The sequence below is a fragment of the Pecten maximus genome, chromosome 4, assembly GCF_902652985.1.
Source record: "Pecten maximus chromosome 4, xPecMax1.1, whole genome shotgun sequence".
Lineage (NCBI taxonomy): Eukaryota > Metazoa > Mollusca > Bivalvia > Pectinida > Pectinidae > Pecten > Pecten maximus.
Window position 1 is genome coordinate 10,893,544 of NC_047018.1, and position 18,863 is coordinate 10,912,406.

The 18,863-nt window shown below is 35.4% G+C and overlaps 1 protein-coding gene across 6 annotated transcripts in view; it reads left to right on the forward strand.

Annotated features, from left to right (window-relative positions):
* Positions 1–18,863, forward strand: part of LOC117325217 (regulator of G-protein signaling 17-like) — a 76,497-nt gene that overhangs the window by 39,778 nt on the left and 17,856 nt on the right. For 4 of the 6 annotated variants that reach the window (XR_004532218.1, XR_004532219.1, XM_033881303.1 and 1 more), the window contains exon 3: positions 13,425–13,606. Coding sequence is in view for 4 of the 6 variants with exons in the window: in XM_033881303.1 (XP_033737194.1) it covers positions 13,425–13,606 (182 nt within the window). In the remaining 2 variants the exon portion in view is untranslated. The remainder of the gene's footprint in view (positions 1–13,424; positions 13,607–18,863) is intronic. The other 2 variants (XM_033881305.1, XM_033881306.1) reach the window with 1 other exon arrangement.

Sequence of the window (18,863 nt, forward strand, 5' to 3'; positions counted from 1 at the left end):
AGAATTTTTTCCACACCAAATTCTGTTGACGCAATGCCATACATTTGAATGTAATATACCAAGGCGTCGAGAGTGAGGCTCCTTTCTGCAACTTATCACCATAAACTTGCTTACATGATTTCCATCAATATGTTGGTCCCCACCAAAATTGGTACCTTGCAGTTTTATCTGGTGTCTGGTAACATATAATCCACACCAACATTGTAGATATGATCCATGCCAATATCTTTTACATACGACCTATGTTAATGTCTCTAATATATGATCCACGCCAATGCCTCTAACATATGATCCTCGCCAATGTCTCCAACATATGATCCTCGCCAATACCGCTTACATATGATCCTCGCCAATACCGCTTACATATGATCCACGCCAATGCCTCTAACATATGATCCACGCCAATGTCTCTAACTTATGATCCATGATCCACGCCAATATCTCTTCCATACGACCCATGTTAATATCACTTTACCCTGTCACATAGGATCCACGCTAGTGTGTGATAGGCCTATACAATTAGATCAATATTTGTCTTGTATCAGCCTTCAGATTGACCCAGTCGATACAGTAGCAATTCCAATGTCTACAATCTACAAAGTGTTGTATTGACTTTGGTTTTCTGAAGACCCTGTCCGGTTTATGGACTCTCATTGGATAGGGAACCTATTCATTTGAGCTAGTCTTTTCCTGGAACGACAAATACCATTGTATTCAGCGTTGGCTTAACTGCAGAGTAATTGACGTCAGGATGCTTAGTCTGCTGTGTATTCAAGGCCATTTATCTGATTGTTTTAAATCACGATATTACAATGACGTTTTAAATCACGATATCACAATGACAAAGTGTTTCGTTAAAGCTGATTAATTGGTTTGATTCCTATATTGTTACAAGTTACTATCTGGTTCAGACTTGTCTTCCTTTACTGTAACTAATAGGTGTATGGTTCAGACGTGTCTTCCTTTACAGTAACGAATTGGTGTATGGTTCAGACTTGTCTTCCTTTACAGTAACGAATAGGTGTATGGTTCAGACTTGTCTTCCTTTACAGTAACGAATAGGTTTATGGTTCAGACGTGTCTTCCTTTACAGTAACGAATTGGTGTATGGTTCAGACTTGTCTTCCTTTACTGTAACTAATAGGTGTATGGTTCAGACTTGTCTGCCTTTACAGTAACGAATTGATGTATGGTTCAGACTTGTCTTCCTTTACTGTAACTAATAGGTGTATGGTTCAGACGTGTCATCATTTACAGTAACTAATTGGTGTATGGTTCAGACTTGTCTTCCTTTACAGTAACGAATAGGTGTATGATTCAGACTTGTCTTCCTTTACAGTTATGAATTGGTGTATGGTTCAGACTTGTCTTCATTTACAGTAACGAATTGGTGTGTGGTTCAGACTTGTCTTCCTTTATAGTAACGAATTGGTGAATGGTTCAGACTTGCCTTCCTTTACAGTAACGAATTGTTGTATGGTTCAGACTTGTCTTCATTTACAGTAACGTGGTTCAGACTTGTCTTCCTTTATAGTAACGAATTGGTGTATGGTTCAGACTTGCCTTCCTTTACTGTAACGAATTGTTGTATGGTTCAGACTTGTCTTCCTTTACAGTAACGAATTGTTGTATGGTTCAGACTTGTCTTCCTTTATAGTAAGTAATTGTTGTATGGTTCAGACTTGTCTTCCTTTACTGTAACGAATTGGTGTATGGTTCAGACTTGTCTGCCTTTACTGTAACGAATTGGTGTATGGTTCAGACTTGTCTTCCTTTACCTTGACGAATTGGTGTATGGTTCAGACTTGTCTTCATTTATTGTAACGAATTGGTGTATGGTTCAGACTTGTCTTCCTTTACAGTAACGAATTGGTGTATGGTTCAGACTTGTCTTCCTCTACTGTAACGAATAGGTGTATGGTTCAGACTTGTCTTCCTTTACAGTAACGAATTGATGTATGGTTCAGACTTGTCTTCCTTTACAGTAACGAATTGGTGTATGGTTCAGACTTGTCTTCCTTTACAGTAACGAATTGATGTATGGTTCAGACTTGTCTTCCTTTACAGTAACGAATAGGTGTATGGTTCAGACTTGTCTTCCTTTACAGTAACGAATTGGTGTATGGTTCAGACTTGCCTTCCTTTACAGTAGCGAATTGTTGTATGGTTCAGACTTGTCTTCGTTTACAGTAACGAATTGGTGTATGGTTCAGAATTGTCTGCCTTTACTGTGACGAATTGGTGTATGGTTCAGACTTGTCTTCCTTAACTGTGACGAATTGTTGTTGTTTCAGACTTGCTTTCTGGTATCGTAGCGAATTGGTGTTTGTTTCAGACTTTCTTTCCTGTATTGTAACGAATTGGTTTTTCATTAACTTATGCATTCATGTTTTTTATTAAAGTTATGTTTATTTTATTGAAAACATGATAATGGTAGATACTTTATAACGAAATTAATAAACAATTGGAATTATAAACTGTAATTTGACGTTCCTGACAAGATAACACTGTTTGTTTGAAGTCATGCATGAATGCATATTTACAAAGGAAGGGAATTACATCTTTCCAAGGGTTCATGCTCAAGATATTTTGCCTTACTTCGGACTCATACATACAATACAGGTCTGGTACTGATACTCATAACACTAATCCGACCAAATACCTATCATCGATGTATATACACAATACATTAATGTAGGGATAGGAGAGTTGAAATAACACCTAAACGTGTCTATCTGGTTATTAAATCTCACACAGCTCAGTGTTCATTAAGTCAGTGGTCACGATATCTATCGATTATATTGGGATCTTCTCTCATTAACGAGATAACACAACTGTACCACATGTCTACTTATATTGACCTCGTTTTCACTCTCGCCGATATATGCCCTACTTCTGTCCTATAGTGTGTTTCTGTGACGTTAGTATCACCATTAAGGACAACCTTTCGGTGATCCCCGTATTATCTTGCTGTCTGCCATTACGTTTTCCCGGTTTATTTTCATATTACAAAAGTAGATATGTAAACCGTGGAGGGATATATTTAGTTACCATTTATTCATTATTACTTATCGAATACCATGTATGTGTTATTTCATATTTGTTTAAGGGTCATTTATATTGGAGAATAATGTTGTAATATACCAAAATGTTAAGGTGGATATATAGTTTCTCGAAATCATCATTAAGTCACTGTTGATACTAACAGCTTCTCTTTGGTAAGATGTACTGTGTGCTATAGACACTTGTGAGAAAAACGACATGGCTAGTTTGTGCAATACATTTGATCTAATGAGTTAATCGCGTACCTCTGCTTTTTTCGCATATTTTATTGCAATTTACAAACAGCTTAACAGATCACATGTCAACAGATGACCCTTAAGTATGAATTAACAAATAAATAATAAGGAACAAAAATATAACTAATAAGTTGTTACAAAATTGGACTTTAAATAGTTTGCAGACAATAGAACATAAACACAAAATAATGGATGTGATTAGAATCCTGGATATGAAATATCAATAATGATAATAATTCTATTATTTATAATTATGATAATATAATACAATAGTATTGATATTAAGTTTAGTTAATTACAAATAAGAAGTAACAAATGCTACCAAACAAGTGTTATTTATACCGTAAACTAACGTTCCATCAGGGCGCAAGTTTTATAGAATTACTGACATGTCAATTTGGTAGAAGACATACCAATTTTACGTACGTGTACATGTATACAGGTTTTTTTTAAAGGAAGATGAAACGGATAAATACAATTTTCTCTGATATATGAAGTTTACAAATGTGATAATCATCTTATGAACCATAGTCTTTGTGTGAGGTAGGATCTTCATCTAAGTTTCTATCAAATTCAGAAGGTTGGATTATGATGTGACGTTCCTATACTATATTGTGTTTTTCTACCTGTCATTACGGTCTTTGCTTCGATTCATATGGCCTTGTTTTGATGTAAAATACAACGTTTTTTAGATGCGAAAAACAGCATTGTGTCATTTCTTAACGTGGCTAATACAAAGAATACATTATCTTTTGTCAGGCTTAATGAATAGTCTAAATCTGCATGTGACTAAAACAGTATCAGTTACCAGGCTTAATGAATAGTCTAAATCTACGTGTGGCTAATACAGTATCAGTTATCAGGCTAAATAAATAGTATAAATCTATGTGTGTTTATTAATACTGTGTATGAGTTCTCAAGCTTAATGAATAGTCTAAATATATGTGGCTAATACAAAGAACAAATACATTTTACAACTTAAACAGGATAAATGATCGGTTATCACGTGATTATAACCAAGTAGAAATGCGAGTATGTATTTTCAATTACAAAACAAATATATCGGTGTTTATCGGACACGGTTTTGGTTGCTGCCGTGTAATACTTTATGTTTATTTGTCGAGAAACAGAAACGTTCGACTGTTACTGAATGTTTCTGATATAATCCATTTTAGTGTGAATGGTTCCTTAAATCAGTTGGTTCATTTTCCAGAAGTTCTTAAGGGATGTGCAAATTACTCATCATACCGACTTGTCGTTGTGATTGTGGCAACACTGTGTAGGAAATTGCTTTACTGTATCCTTGATTATACAGATTTTCAGTCGTCAGTGTTTTATTTGGGCCTTCCAAATTCAGTACAGCAAAGATATGTGAAAATGTATTTACCTTATAGGTTTCATATATGTGTCCTTTTAAATCTGTTACTGTCCGATTTCTAAATTTTTCTCCGAAAAAAACCCCTACATACGCAGTACGTGGTCCGTGTACTTATGTATTTATACTTAGCAGATAAATTCCAAGTATTGTGATAAGTATTGTGATTATCGACAATGCCGGTCTTCCGGATTCAATTGAATTGGATGGTATGCTACATTTACGTTATAAATCCATGTTGGCGAATTGGGAACATCAACGTATTGTTTATATGCGAAAGAAAATGTGTGTAAAATTTAAATCTAGCCAATTACATTTTGTAGTAATAGCACACGTAACGCCATAAATGCAGTGTTTGCTTGTTGATGTGACAATATTATATCATCATTATGAAAACAACATTAATTGGCGCTGTGTAATCTGGTTTGGTGTGTGTTACTGTAAGCTCGGGTGTGTAATACAGCTGTTGGTCAATACATCAGACATACATATTTAACTCCAGGAAATGGCGTTAATGTAATTTTCTCCAATTTTGTTGTAGATTGTATTTTCTCCTATGGTGTTAATTATCCCAGCAATGTGTTAAAGACCTTGACGTATTAAGTAGAAATTTACTAGTGATATATGTACATCAATACGACTGTTCGCTGTAACAAATTATATTTAGTGTGCCATTTAAATAATTGACGGGTTTAATTTAGTTTTGAAGGGCAATACAGTCATTTACTCTTGGTACATTAATATTCGGCAAAACGACAGTCGGCAGAGTTAACTAGGTACATTTCAGGATAATGTTGATCTTTAACTAGGTTCATATTCGAGTATTGTTTAGCCTTAACTAGATACATATAGGGATATTTTTTTAGATTCAACTAGGTGCATACTAGGGTATTTTGTTTAGCTTTAACTAGGTACATATTTAGCTTTATATAGGTTCACGTTAGGACATTGTTTAGCTTATAGTAGGTACATATTCGGGTATTTTTTTTTTATTTATCTAGGTTCACGTCAGGGCATTGTTTAGCGTATACTAGATATATATTCGGGTGTTGGTTAGCTTTATCTAGGTATATAATTAAGTTATCAGGGCGTTATTAGCATTAAATTGGTACATGTTAGAGGATAGTTTAGTTTTAAACAGCCACATACAGTCAAACTGCGATGTTTCGAAGTTCAAGGGACTAACAGAAAAACTTCGAAACAGCGGGACTTCGAATTATTCATGGTTGACAATAAATCGATGTTTTCTTGATAATGACCATATCTGTTAACGTGTTGATCGTCGCCTGTCAGGCTCACATCGAAAAGTTTAGTTAATTTATACCTCAAACACAACAAAATAAAAATACTTTTCATTGATTATACCTAAGCATTTTGTTAATTAAACAAACTATGTATCGGTTACAAAACATTTATATCACGTTTAACAGATAAAGCATAAGAAGTACAATGCACACTTACGTAAGTCGTTAGGCTTTTCTGCTAAAGACACGTGCGTTTACCTTATGTGCATATAAAAAACGGAATGCCGATCGGTTGGAGAATGCATGATTGAATGACAAATAATCGATTTACTTGGACAATTATGTATAAGTTTGAAACGTTACACTTTGAATATGAGTGAAGACATCGCTAATTGTTTATGTTTAAAATTGGTCCGCTTGTTTTAGAGTTCCGGAAAATTTACTCACCGGCCGCTGATTTCAATGGCGGCGGAGATTATAAGAGACGAATACCGAAATGTTTTACCGGAGTGATTAAATGTCATGGCTTCTAAATACACCTTTTAGCTATCAATTTGGTCTGATTATTAATTAACCCCATGATCGGGAGTGACAACACATGCTATCGTTATCCCTATCGTCAGTCAGGGCATTTGGGGGAGAGGCGTGAAATCTTGCCGCAGGGACACGACAAACACCTGTCCAGTGGTCAGTACAGGTAAATTTTTTGTTCGAATCATGAGATGTCAATTACCTATAATATCATAGCTAACGGGTCATGAAAAAAGTTCGATACATCGAAAACTTCGATTTATAAAAATTCGAATCATACATAGGTTCGTTAGTAGTGTTATATAGTGAGACAATTCGGGACCAAGCAAAAAGTTCGATACAGCGAGAAATTCGAATCAACGAAGTTCGAATCATCGAGGTTTGACTGTATTAGGGAATTGTTTTTCTAGCATCAGTCACATTTGTATCATATACCAGATACTATTGTTCGTCTAAACTTACAGCGGTTATTATTCTTCATTCTTAATTTTCGCCCACCATCATCAAAGGGTTTGCAATTAAAATCGCCCTACATTCGTAGTCCATGGTTAGTTCGTAAACGATCATTGTTATTGCTATTTCTTGAAAAGTGCTTGAGTAATGTTTCTTAAATTTCACATATAGGATCCCCTTGGTCCTTAGTGGCGATCACTTAATTTTGAGTCTGATTTGGAAAGTAAATATATGTCTTAGATTTCATATGAAGGTTTTCCTTGTTACAAATTATTTATAGGAATAGAGTAAAAGCGAAATGCAGTAAGAAGACCAGTCTTACACATGACCAAATCCAGACTATTTATGTTGGTTTTTGCGATCCCTCTGGGATCTGTTGTATTCAGAATAAACAACATTGACTTCATGACGCATTTAGGTTGTTGAAGTGGCCCCCAGAGAATGTTAGTTTGGATGAAAAACTCGTATATTCAATGATTTCGCGTTAGGTATCCGACTAGATTTGGACAATAGCATGGTTCCCCTTGGTCCCTAGTTGTACAATTTGAATTTAGGTTTTCGATCAGATAAAACAAAATGGCAGACAGGCGGCCATCTTGGAATTTGAGAATTGAAGTTTGTTATCGTTTTTTCTCGAAAAGTACCTGAGGGATATTCTTCAAACTTCACGTGTTGGTTCGCCTTGGTCCTTAGATATGCTGTTTGAATTCAGTTTTTTTTATCAGAAAAACAAACTGGCCGACAGACAGCCATCTTTGATTTTGAGACTGAAGTTTGTTGTCGCTATTACTTGAAAATTTCTTGATAGATATTCCTCAAACTTCACCTGTAGGTTCCCCTTGGTCCCTAGTTTTGCAAATTAAATTTAAGTGTTTGATCAGAGAAACGAAATGGCCGACACGCGGCCATCTTTCACTTTGAAAATTGAAATTTGTTAATATTATTTCTCGGAAAGTACTGCAGAGATGTTTCTCAAACCTCACAAGTAGGTCCCACTTGTTCATGTTACCAGATTAATAAGAGAGAAAAAAGAAAGGAAAAGTAGAAACAAGATAGTCTGATACATAACCAATGAAGATCATTCATTGGTGGGCGCTGATATCCGTCTGGGATCTCTTGTATTGTGTATGTTATCCTTGGTCCCTAGCTGGCTCTATTAAATACATGCGGTAATGTTATGTTAAGAATGTTGTAAACATAATATTGGGTAATAAATGCCTTAAGCAAGTTTGAAATATGCTTTACTAAATAAATGAAATTGTTTGAAATGTGTGAGAATTTTTTTTTCTTTTCGTCAATCATCAAGATTACAAGTAGTAAAAGCGGAGGGTGTGATCAACAAAGCTCATATAGACATGTATTGCGTTGTAATATATACTGTGCATAATATTGTGTGTCCACTGAAAACAGGATATATAGTTTGGGCAATCGTGTAATATTTAAACACAGAATATATAAGTAAGTAGAATCTAGGTATAATGTGCACTTTCCTGACGTTTTTTTTTTATCTGCGATAAACAGCGGGCTTTGACATAAAACATCCCGCTCATCAAAAAATAAAGAATACCTCTCGTGTTATGTAGGCGGTTGGATTAGTGCCGACACACAAAACACATATCATACCCGGTGTTTTATTGACGTTACTCATCCCTAAAATACGACAGAATGTGACGAAAACCGCGTTCTAGTGACGTAACCGTACGACGACACAATGAGCTGACGTCAAGTAGTGGGCTGTACATCCTCGAATTATACGCACTTACACCTTAAACAGTTCAAAACTTAAGCATGCACTGTAACTCTGATCGATATTTTTCGAACATTTCGTAACGCAGCTCAGACCATTGTTCCGCCTCTCTCTATAGACTTTCCCAAATAGAAACCAGTATTCAGTCATCATATGTAATGTACTCGCTGGAACTAGTCAGACTGTCCCAAATACAAATGTTGATCATAATTTTTTTTTTCTTTTTTTTTTTTTCCAAACGAAATGTTTTATTGGACCATAATATTAATGGTTGTAATACGTTTTTATCGCCTGTGTATACATGTGTGTGTTAACCTACCGACAGTAGGAGGTTGGTGTCGTGAGGGCGTTGTCTGTTCTATCACAGATTGTACAGTAAATAGAAATGATTGCTCTATTTAATGTTTCCTTAGTTGTTTTAAGAAATGCATTCTTTATATCTTTTAACCATTCTATATAAAAACAGACTTTTCAGTTGTATCTCCGATTATACTAACACATGTTTGTTTTAACCATGTCTTTATGATATCAAACATTTTATAAAAATCTGTACAAGTTTATATAAAGATGTGTACTTTTCACACATAATCAATACCGCTTATTAACACTGTCCTGTCTATATAAATTAATGTATGTTTTCTGAGTGTTATTCTGTTTATATTAAGAAATTTACGATTTATACATTGATCCCCGTGAAAATGAATTTGTTCTAAGAAATGCATATTTTATAAAGGTTTATTGCCGTGTATACATGTATAGAGATACATATGATGATAAAGTCTAATATCCATTAACATGAAGTAATTTATTTCATATCGCCGTTTATATAGGGAAGTAGTTTCTTTATCAGCTGTTATATGAGAAATGTGTATGATTCATTGCCGATATAGATTCATATCCAACCAGTTTCTGAGAAAGGCAATGCTATATACAGAACAAAAAAATGTGTATACATTATATATTAGTATACAATATATACATTGTACTCCGAAATGTATACGTTTATTTCATATAAACTATATAGAATATATATATTTGTTAAATTGTTAGATATATACATTTGTTATATATATAGTATGGAATATTAACATTTGTTATGAATATATACTATTGGATATATACATTCGTTATATATATATGTATACTATGGAATATAAACATTTGTTATGAATATATACTATTGGATATATACATTCGTTATATATATGTATACTATGGAATATAAACATTTGTTATATTTATACTATGGAATTAATAGATTTGCTATTTACATATACTTCGAAATATATACATTTGTTATATATACCACAAAATATTCATATCTAATAGACAGTATTTGGATTCGCAGTAACCGAACCACACATTGATGTTTTAATCCTAGTAATAACGAGTTATGTGAATACAGCTGATTGTTTTGTGCTTCAATGACGTAACCTTATTTTTACTTAGCCATGAGTAGTAATACTTAACACACGTGATTTTTAGGTTGTCCATGTCTCATACTATTGACAAGTGTTAGAAAACATATCTTATATAACATTATTACATTTTCTCTATATTTGTTTCCCGTATCGCAAATTTTTAAACACCAGTAAAACCGGATTTACCTCATCAATTGGTCGTCATTAATACCCCCTCAGTTATGTTTACCGCCATTTGGACGTCGATAACACCAATACCAATACAGTCGCCCCCTGAATTGGACGTCATTATTGGCAATATAAATACAGTCGCCCAATTAGGTGTACATCATTAACACCAGTACAAGTACAGTCGCCCCTGATTTGGACGTCATTAACACCAGTACACAGTCGCCCCCTGATTTGGACGTCATTAACGGCAGTATAAACACAGTCGCCCCCTGATTTGGACGTCATTAACGGCAGTATAAACTCAGTCACCCCATGAATTGGACGTCATTAACGGCAGTATAAACACAGTCGCCCCCTGATTTGGACGTCATTAACGGCAGTATAAACTCAGTCGCCCCATGCATTGGACGTCATTAACGGCAGTATGAACACAGTCGCCCCATGAATTGGACGTCATTAACGGCAGTATAAACGCAGTCGCCCCCTGAATTTGACGTCATTAATGGCAGTATAAACGTTAACACAGTCCTAATTAAGTGAACGTCATTAACGTCAGTACCAATACAGTCGCCCCATGAATTAGACGTCATGAACGCAAGTATAAATACATCGCCTCGTTAAATACAGTCGCCCCGTTCATGCGACGTCAATATCCCCAGTAATTACAGTAGCCCATTGAATGGACGTCATTAATGCCAGTATCATTACATTTAGCGCTATTTGGATACAAATTACACCAGACATACAGCTGTACCTACAATGTACCTCCTCCTGACTTTAATTGTCAATACGTGATAGGTTTAACGACGTAATTTGACATCATGGACATTATGTTTTATTGCGCTGTCGTACATCATTAACATCGTTGTTACTACATTTAACCACTTTATTGGACACACTTAGCAACAATAATTGGACACAATTAACAAAGGTTTTGTTAAATATAACCTGCGTTCTTAGTATGGAATCATAAAACGAAACTACTGAAATGTTTATTTTGACGTTTTTGTGTGCCCAGTACCATATTGACCCCTTTATAATTATCATGTTGTAGAGAGGTAAAGCGCGTGTGCATTGATGTGAGATTTTGTGTTTAGTGTTTTGTCATCGATGTGAGAGCGGCTATGGACCTCCTCATCTCGTTTCATCCCATTTGCTAGTAATGATAAGTTTTATATCGTAATTTTTAGATCATCTGAAACTCGCTTTTTCTTATTTCTCTTTGGTGCATTTCTTAACTTCAAGGAATTTGGTGTCTTCACCAGTTTGGACACCAAAGTACCTTCCATTATCGTCGAAGTAAATTTCTTATGCGTCCCTTAATAATCCTTAATCATCGAGTTATCAAAGATGGTAATGTACCAATCGTACTAGTCATCGAAACGACTGACAAAGATGGTAATGTACCTATCGTACTAGTCATTTAAACGACTGACAAAGATGGTAATATACCAATCGTACTAGTCATCGAAACGACTGACAAAGATGGTAACGTACCTATCGTACTAGTCATCGAAACGACTGACAAAGATGGTAATGTACCTATCGTACTAGTCATCGAAACGACTGAAAAAGATGGTAACTTACCTATCGTACTAGTCATCGAAACGACTGACAAAGATGGTAACGTACCTATCGTACTAGTCATCGAAACGACTGACAAAGATGATAATGTACCAATCGTACTAGTCATCGAAACGACTGACAAAGATGGTAAATGTACCAATCGTACTAGTCATTTAAACGACTGACAAAGATGGTAATGTACCAATCGTACTAGTCATTTAAACGACTGACAAAGATGGTAATGTACCAATCGTACTAGTCATCGAAACGACTGACAAAGATGGTAATGTACCTATCGTACTAGTCATCGAAACGACTGACAAAGATGGTAACGTACCTATCGTACTAGTCATCGAAACGACTGACAAAGATGGTAACGTACCTATCGTACTAGTCATCGAAACGACTGGCAAAGATGGTAACGTACCTATCGTACTAGTCATCGAAACGACTGACAAAGATGGTAATGTACCAATCGTACTAGTCATTTAAACGACTGAAAAAGATGGTAATGTACCAATCGTACTAGTCATCTAAACGACTGACAAAGATGGTAATGTACCTATCGTACTAGTCATTTAAACGACTGACAAAGATGGTAATGTACCAATCGTACTAGTCATCGAAACGACTGACAAAGATGGTAATGTACCTATCGTACTAGTCATTTAAACGACTGACAAAGATGGTAATGTACCAATCGTACTAGTCATCGAAACGACTGACAAAGATGGTAATGTACCAATCGTACTAGTCATTTAAACTGCTGACAAAGATGGTAATGTACCAATCGTACTAGTCATTTAAACTGCTGACAAAGATGGTAATGTACCAATCGTACTAGTCATTTAAACGACTGAAAAAGATGGTAATGTACCAATCGTACTAGACATTTAAACGACTGACAAAGATGGTAATATATCAATCGTACTAGTCATTTAAACGACTGACAAAGATGGTAATGTACCAATCGTACTAGTCATTTAAACCACTGACAAAGATGGTAATATACCAATCGTACTAGTCATTTAAACGACTGACAAAGATGGTAATGTACCAATCGTACTAGTCATCGAAACGGCACACACATTACACCGGTTTTCATGTTTCCCCAATACACACATAATTATATCAACATTAATTGTGGTACTTCATAACTTTCTTATGTTGTTTATTTTCATGCAACACTGGTTCGTTAATATGCTGATCTTAATGGATTAAAATTTTGTGTATTAAAAACTGGAAATTGTAACGTGCATCCACTTCTGTAATCCAGCATCTCATATCCCAAATGAAACATGGACAGACGTTAAGACATTTCACCAATTATTTGGCTTGTTTATATCTTCAATATGAGTGTGGACATCAATGAAGGGACATAACCCATATGTATATGATCGAATATTAGTTTGTCAATGAGAATGTTTTCCTTTAATATGTCCCACAATAAGAAGGTAAAATGTAGGAAACTAATACGTGCTGGCGATTTATCTGTATAGGAAAGGCGATCACTTTTAGTAGAGGTTGCCCATCTGAATATAATAGTTTTAATATTGGCATCTTATAAGTCAATATGTACATCCTCATTTTATTTTTCTATTTTCTTTTTTTATTCAGATGACTTCGGTAATGCGAAGGCAATCTTCTACGTCAAACGAAAACGACGTGAGGATGCGCAATAGCAGGGCCAGTGCGCATGCTCAATCCGCTGATTCGCCACCATCGTCGCCAGCGCCCGCCGGAGACCGAGGGAGCAGAGCATGCTGTTTTTGTTGGTGCTGTTGTTGTACTTGTTCATGGTGAATGCATGACACATTTAGCGTTCCTTCTATTGTAGTCCCAGTATTTAGTCTGGAACAGGTTTGTCAATGAATGAAAAAGGAAAGGAATCAATTTGAATTACTTTATTTTGTTCACATTTGGGAATTATGTACCTTGCCAAGGCATTTTTTGTGGACACATTACCTTAAATTCCTAGCACATTGGATCAGTTCCAGACTAGATAACGTCTGTCCTACTCTTTGAAATGAAAACCTCTCTTACACTGACAACAGATCTTACTAGGTATACTGAAATTCCTATGGGATATATGATTAATGAATTTTGCTAAAAAGAAAAAGTGTTACACTCAGTGTATCTGTCCATTGTATTATGATAATGACCACCTGTCTTTATTTGTCCCTTTTCTTACCTTTATTCCTACAATGCTTACGTAGGACCACGATCGGATCAATCGCTTGACATAACAGGTTGTTTAAAGGAGTGTAACATAAATGGGTTCAGTGCAGAACACACACTAGGTTACAGTAGACAGAAATATCCTAATATCTAATCTTAGTAACTTATTAGTCTAAAACAAAGCAGCGAACATAAATATCCAGCTAATTAGTCTGAAACCTAGCAGCGAACATAAATATCCAGCTAATTAGTCTGAAACCTAGCAGCGAACATAAATATCCAGCTAATTAGTCTGAAACCTAGCAGCGAACATAAATATCCAGCTAATTAGTCTGAAACCTAGCAGCGAACATAAATATCCAGCTAATTAGTCTGAAACCTAGCATCGAACATAAATATCCAGCTAATTAGTCTGAAACCTAGCAGCGAACATAAATATCCAGCTAATTAGTCTGAAACCTAGCAGCGAACATAAATATCCAGCTAATTAGTCTGAAACCTAGCAGCGAACATAAATATCCAGCTAATTAGTCTGAAACCTAGCATTGAACATAAATATCCAGCTAATTAGTCTGAAACCTAGCAGCGAACATAAATATCCAGCTAATTAGTCTGAAACCTAGCAGCGAACATAGATATCCAGCTAATTAGTCTGAAACCTAGCAGCGAACATAAATATCCAGCTAATTAGTCTGAAACCTAGCAGCGATCATAAATATCCAGCTTATTAGTCTGAAACCTAGCAGCGAACATAAATATCCAGCTAATAAGTATGCAGCAAAACAGCGAACATAAATATCATGCTAATTAGTCTGAAGCAAAACAGCGAACATCAATACCACACTAATAAGTCTGAAACAAAACAGCGAACACAAATATTCAGCTAATTGGTCTGAAACAAAACAGCGAACATAAATATCCCGCTTATTATTCGGAAACAAAAGAGCGAACAAAAACATCAAGCTAATTATTTTGAAACAAAACAGCGAACACAAATATCTTGCTAATTAGTCCGAAACAAAACAGCGAACACAAATATCCAGCTTATTAATCTTAAACAAAACATAGGTTCATTGCAAACATGTAAAATTGCAGGTCTTTCATAAACACATTAAACGTAAAATAGCAGGATTATCGCCTACAGATTACAGGTAATATTTGATAACTTTCGCTAACACATAACAGGTAAAATAACTTTCACTTTTATATTGTAGGTATGAATATAGAAACTTTTAACTCACATAATCAAGTTTCACTAGTCTAATGAGCTTAAAACTAAAGTTGTATATGAAAAAACGCACAGCACAGAAACATCACAAAGCAAGTAAACACTAAATGATATTTATAGCAATTTTCATTATGAAAAACTAACAAAGACTAATTCTCACGCTGTTCCTTAAAGTTATTATTATATTATAATGTACAACGCCGTGTACATGTAACCATGCAGAGCAACAATAGAAATGATCGCGATTTCGCCGTAAATGGAGATTTAGGTTGCTGTAGGATGAGTTCTGCCTTAATTAATGTAGTATCGCACATCTACTCCATTGGATATCTATCGGGTATAGTCGCCTTTAGAAAAGCCACGTTGTTTTAATTCGTCATCAGCAAGAATCGCGTTATTTCTCGTCTCAGTAGGGATTATAAAACGTCACGAAGTAGTGTATGGGTTTCGTAGGCAACGTCCATCAGGGTAAATAGTTGCAGCATTTGCTCCGCTACACAATTTGCAACGTTTCGTATGACTGGCAGTAGGTGGTGTCCTGTCCTTTAGTGTTGGCCCCGTGAACAGAGAACATGTATTGTCGTGATTACGTACTTAAAGGTCAGGTTATTCGACGAAATCTTATCCGTGTCTGATACTAGGCCGTCCCTTCCCCGATAGGTCGTACGTCAATGACGCTAATTACATTTTATTTTCGACATTTCCTGTTGACTTCCTATAGAACGTTAGAAGGTGCTCCCCTGAGAATCCACTGATAACCTCATGCTGTCCCTGTAGTAACACATAGGGTAGTCCGTCAACACTAAATACATGTCAAATTATCCGGCTTTTTATAAACTTTCAAACTAAATTTTATCGATGTAAATGGGGCAATTGGTGGTGTTTATGAACAGTTTTCAGATCAGATCGGAGCAAGCTAGTTTTTTTGGAGATAAAAAGTTAGGAGTAAAGTTAAAGACGTCATCATGACCCCCGAAATTAAGAATTGCAAATGTTTGGTACATGTATATATTTAATAATTTGGATTGTTTTTGATTTTTTGACTCAAATTGACATTGTTTTTCACATACAATGTATCTGCTAATTTCCAAAGAGCATATGGCGCGGGATTTTTTTCTGTCTCTGTGTTGAAAACTTCGAAAGCTGAATTTTAACATTGTTTGATAAACAAGATTCATTAATATTGTCAAGCGGTTGATTATGTCTATAAGTATAATAACACCGTTAGTGCAAGAAACATTCAACAAATGAATGAAAAGAACGATAAAAGAACGATAAAAGAATAATAATATTTGACAATAGTGAGTACATTTTACATACATAGATATACTACACCACAACATATTATACATACATAGGTATACTACACCACAACATATTATACATACATAGGTATACTACACCACAACATATTATACATACATAGGTATACTACATCACAACATATTATACATACATAGGTATACTACATCACAACATAGTATACATAGATATACTACATCACATCATATTATACATACATAGATATACTACACCACAACATATTATACATACATAGGTATACTACACCACAACATATTATACATACATAGGTATACTACACCACAACATATTATACATACATAGGTATACTACACCACAACATATTATCACTACACATTTTTCTATGTTCACTGATAACCACCGATTCATCGTCTAGTATAGTGCCTTTGCTATCTGTCTCCTCAGTTTTCCTTTTAGAGAAGAAACAGCTAAATACATAGTGGATTGCATTCATTTCTCTCATTCAGACAAAACTAATACATTTCAATTGTAGTTTTGGTTGTCCAAACTTATGGAGGTTACAATTGACTAGTAGACAACACTGTATAATGTATGATTCCTACAGTATGTCAATTTAGAGGTTTATCAAATGATTTTATTAGAAAATAGATCTAGTTGTGCATTTTTGGTTAGAGATATCTAATTAGTATTGTCTCTACATTTAGTAAAGTAAAGAAATATTAGTAGTAATATTTCTAGGGCTCTACAACACTTAAACAAGTCAGTATTAAATTAAAAGTTTAGTATTGTCATTTTAAGGCGTGTATTGTTAAATTCGCAGGAATAGTAATATAATACACGAATCCACCGACAACCGGCTCATTATGGAATGGAAAAATAATGAACATGTGAAAACTGATCACCCGAGGTGTTGTACACAGATGGTTTATGGCCCTGGGGTATACAGGCAACAGAATGTACAAACCCACAAATTCTCAATTATATATTAAGTATACTACTCGGGATAATACGGTGATATATTATTTGCGTAGTTACCCATCCGTGTATTGTAGATACAAATTACAATGTCGTACTTTGGTTCTGCGATAGAGACATTTACATAATTACACATCTGTGCTATCAAATCGCACACCTTAATAGAAGAAATCGACAGAATAGCAGTTAATATCGACGTTATAACTACACCATTATTCTAGCTCAAGATCGATAAAATGAGGGCAGAATATGAACAAAAAGAATAGATTTGAATGGAGACCCTTGAAACAAGACCAGGTACTCCGAGGGAGTTAGCGTCTTCTGCTTCATCAGCAACACCCCCTGTCACTCTCAAACTAAGAATTACGTTGGTGACAAAGGAACCACTAGTCATATCAACAAGCATCGAACATACCTTGTTGTAATCTGTCCCTGCTGGTTACGTTGTAAGTAAAGATCGAGGTAAGCGGCTGATGTTGAAGATTCTTTAGTGTCCTTGTTTTCATATTCTGCCGGGTAAATCTGTTAAGAATGCGTCAAATAATTCAATAAGTGTTTAGTATAGAAGTATTTCTGTTAATAATCTGAACAAAATCAATAAAAAGACAATGTTAAGCCGAGTAAAGTTATCCCACCTTGCTCATAGCATATTATTATTGGCCAATAGTTGCGTCATCTCACAATGCTATCTGTACATTAATTCTACCTTGACGGAGAACATCAGTACTGGCCAGATAAGTAATCTTACCTTGCGCAGAGTACATCAGTACTGATCAAATAAGTAGTCCTACCTTGCGCAGAGGACATCAGTACTGACCAAATAAGTAGTCCTACCTTGCGCAGAGGACATCAGTACTGACCAAATAAGTAGTCCTACCTTGCGCAGAGTACAAAAATTATGGTCAGGTGAAAAATCATACCCTACTCAGAGTACATCAGTACAACAATTCTGACCAGATGCCAAATCAATACTGTTTAGATGAGTGATCTTACCTTGGGTGCATAAGTACTGGTCATATGAGTAATCCTTCCTTGGTCAGAGTAGATCAAAACAATAATCCTACCTTTTTCTGAGTACACCAGTACTGGCCAGATAAGTAATCTTCCTTTGCTCTGAGTACACCAGTACTGGCCAGATAATTAATCTTCCCTTGCTCTGAGTACACCAGTACTGGCCAGATAAGTAATCTTCCTTTGCTCTGAGTACACCAGTACTGGCCAGATAAGTAATCTTCCTTTGCTCTGAGTACACCGGTACAGGCCAGATAAGTAATCCTCCTTTGCTCTGAGTACATCAGAACAAGTAGTCCTACCTTGCGCAGAGGACATCAGTACTGACCAAATAAGTAGTCCTACCTTGCGCAGAGTACAAAAATTATGTTCAGGTGAAA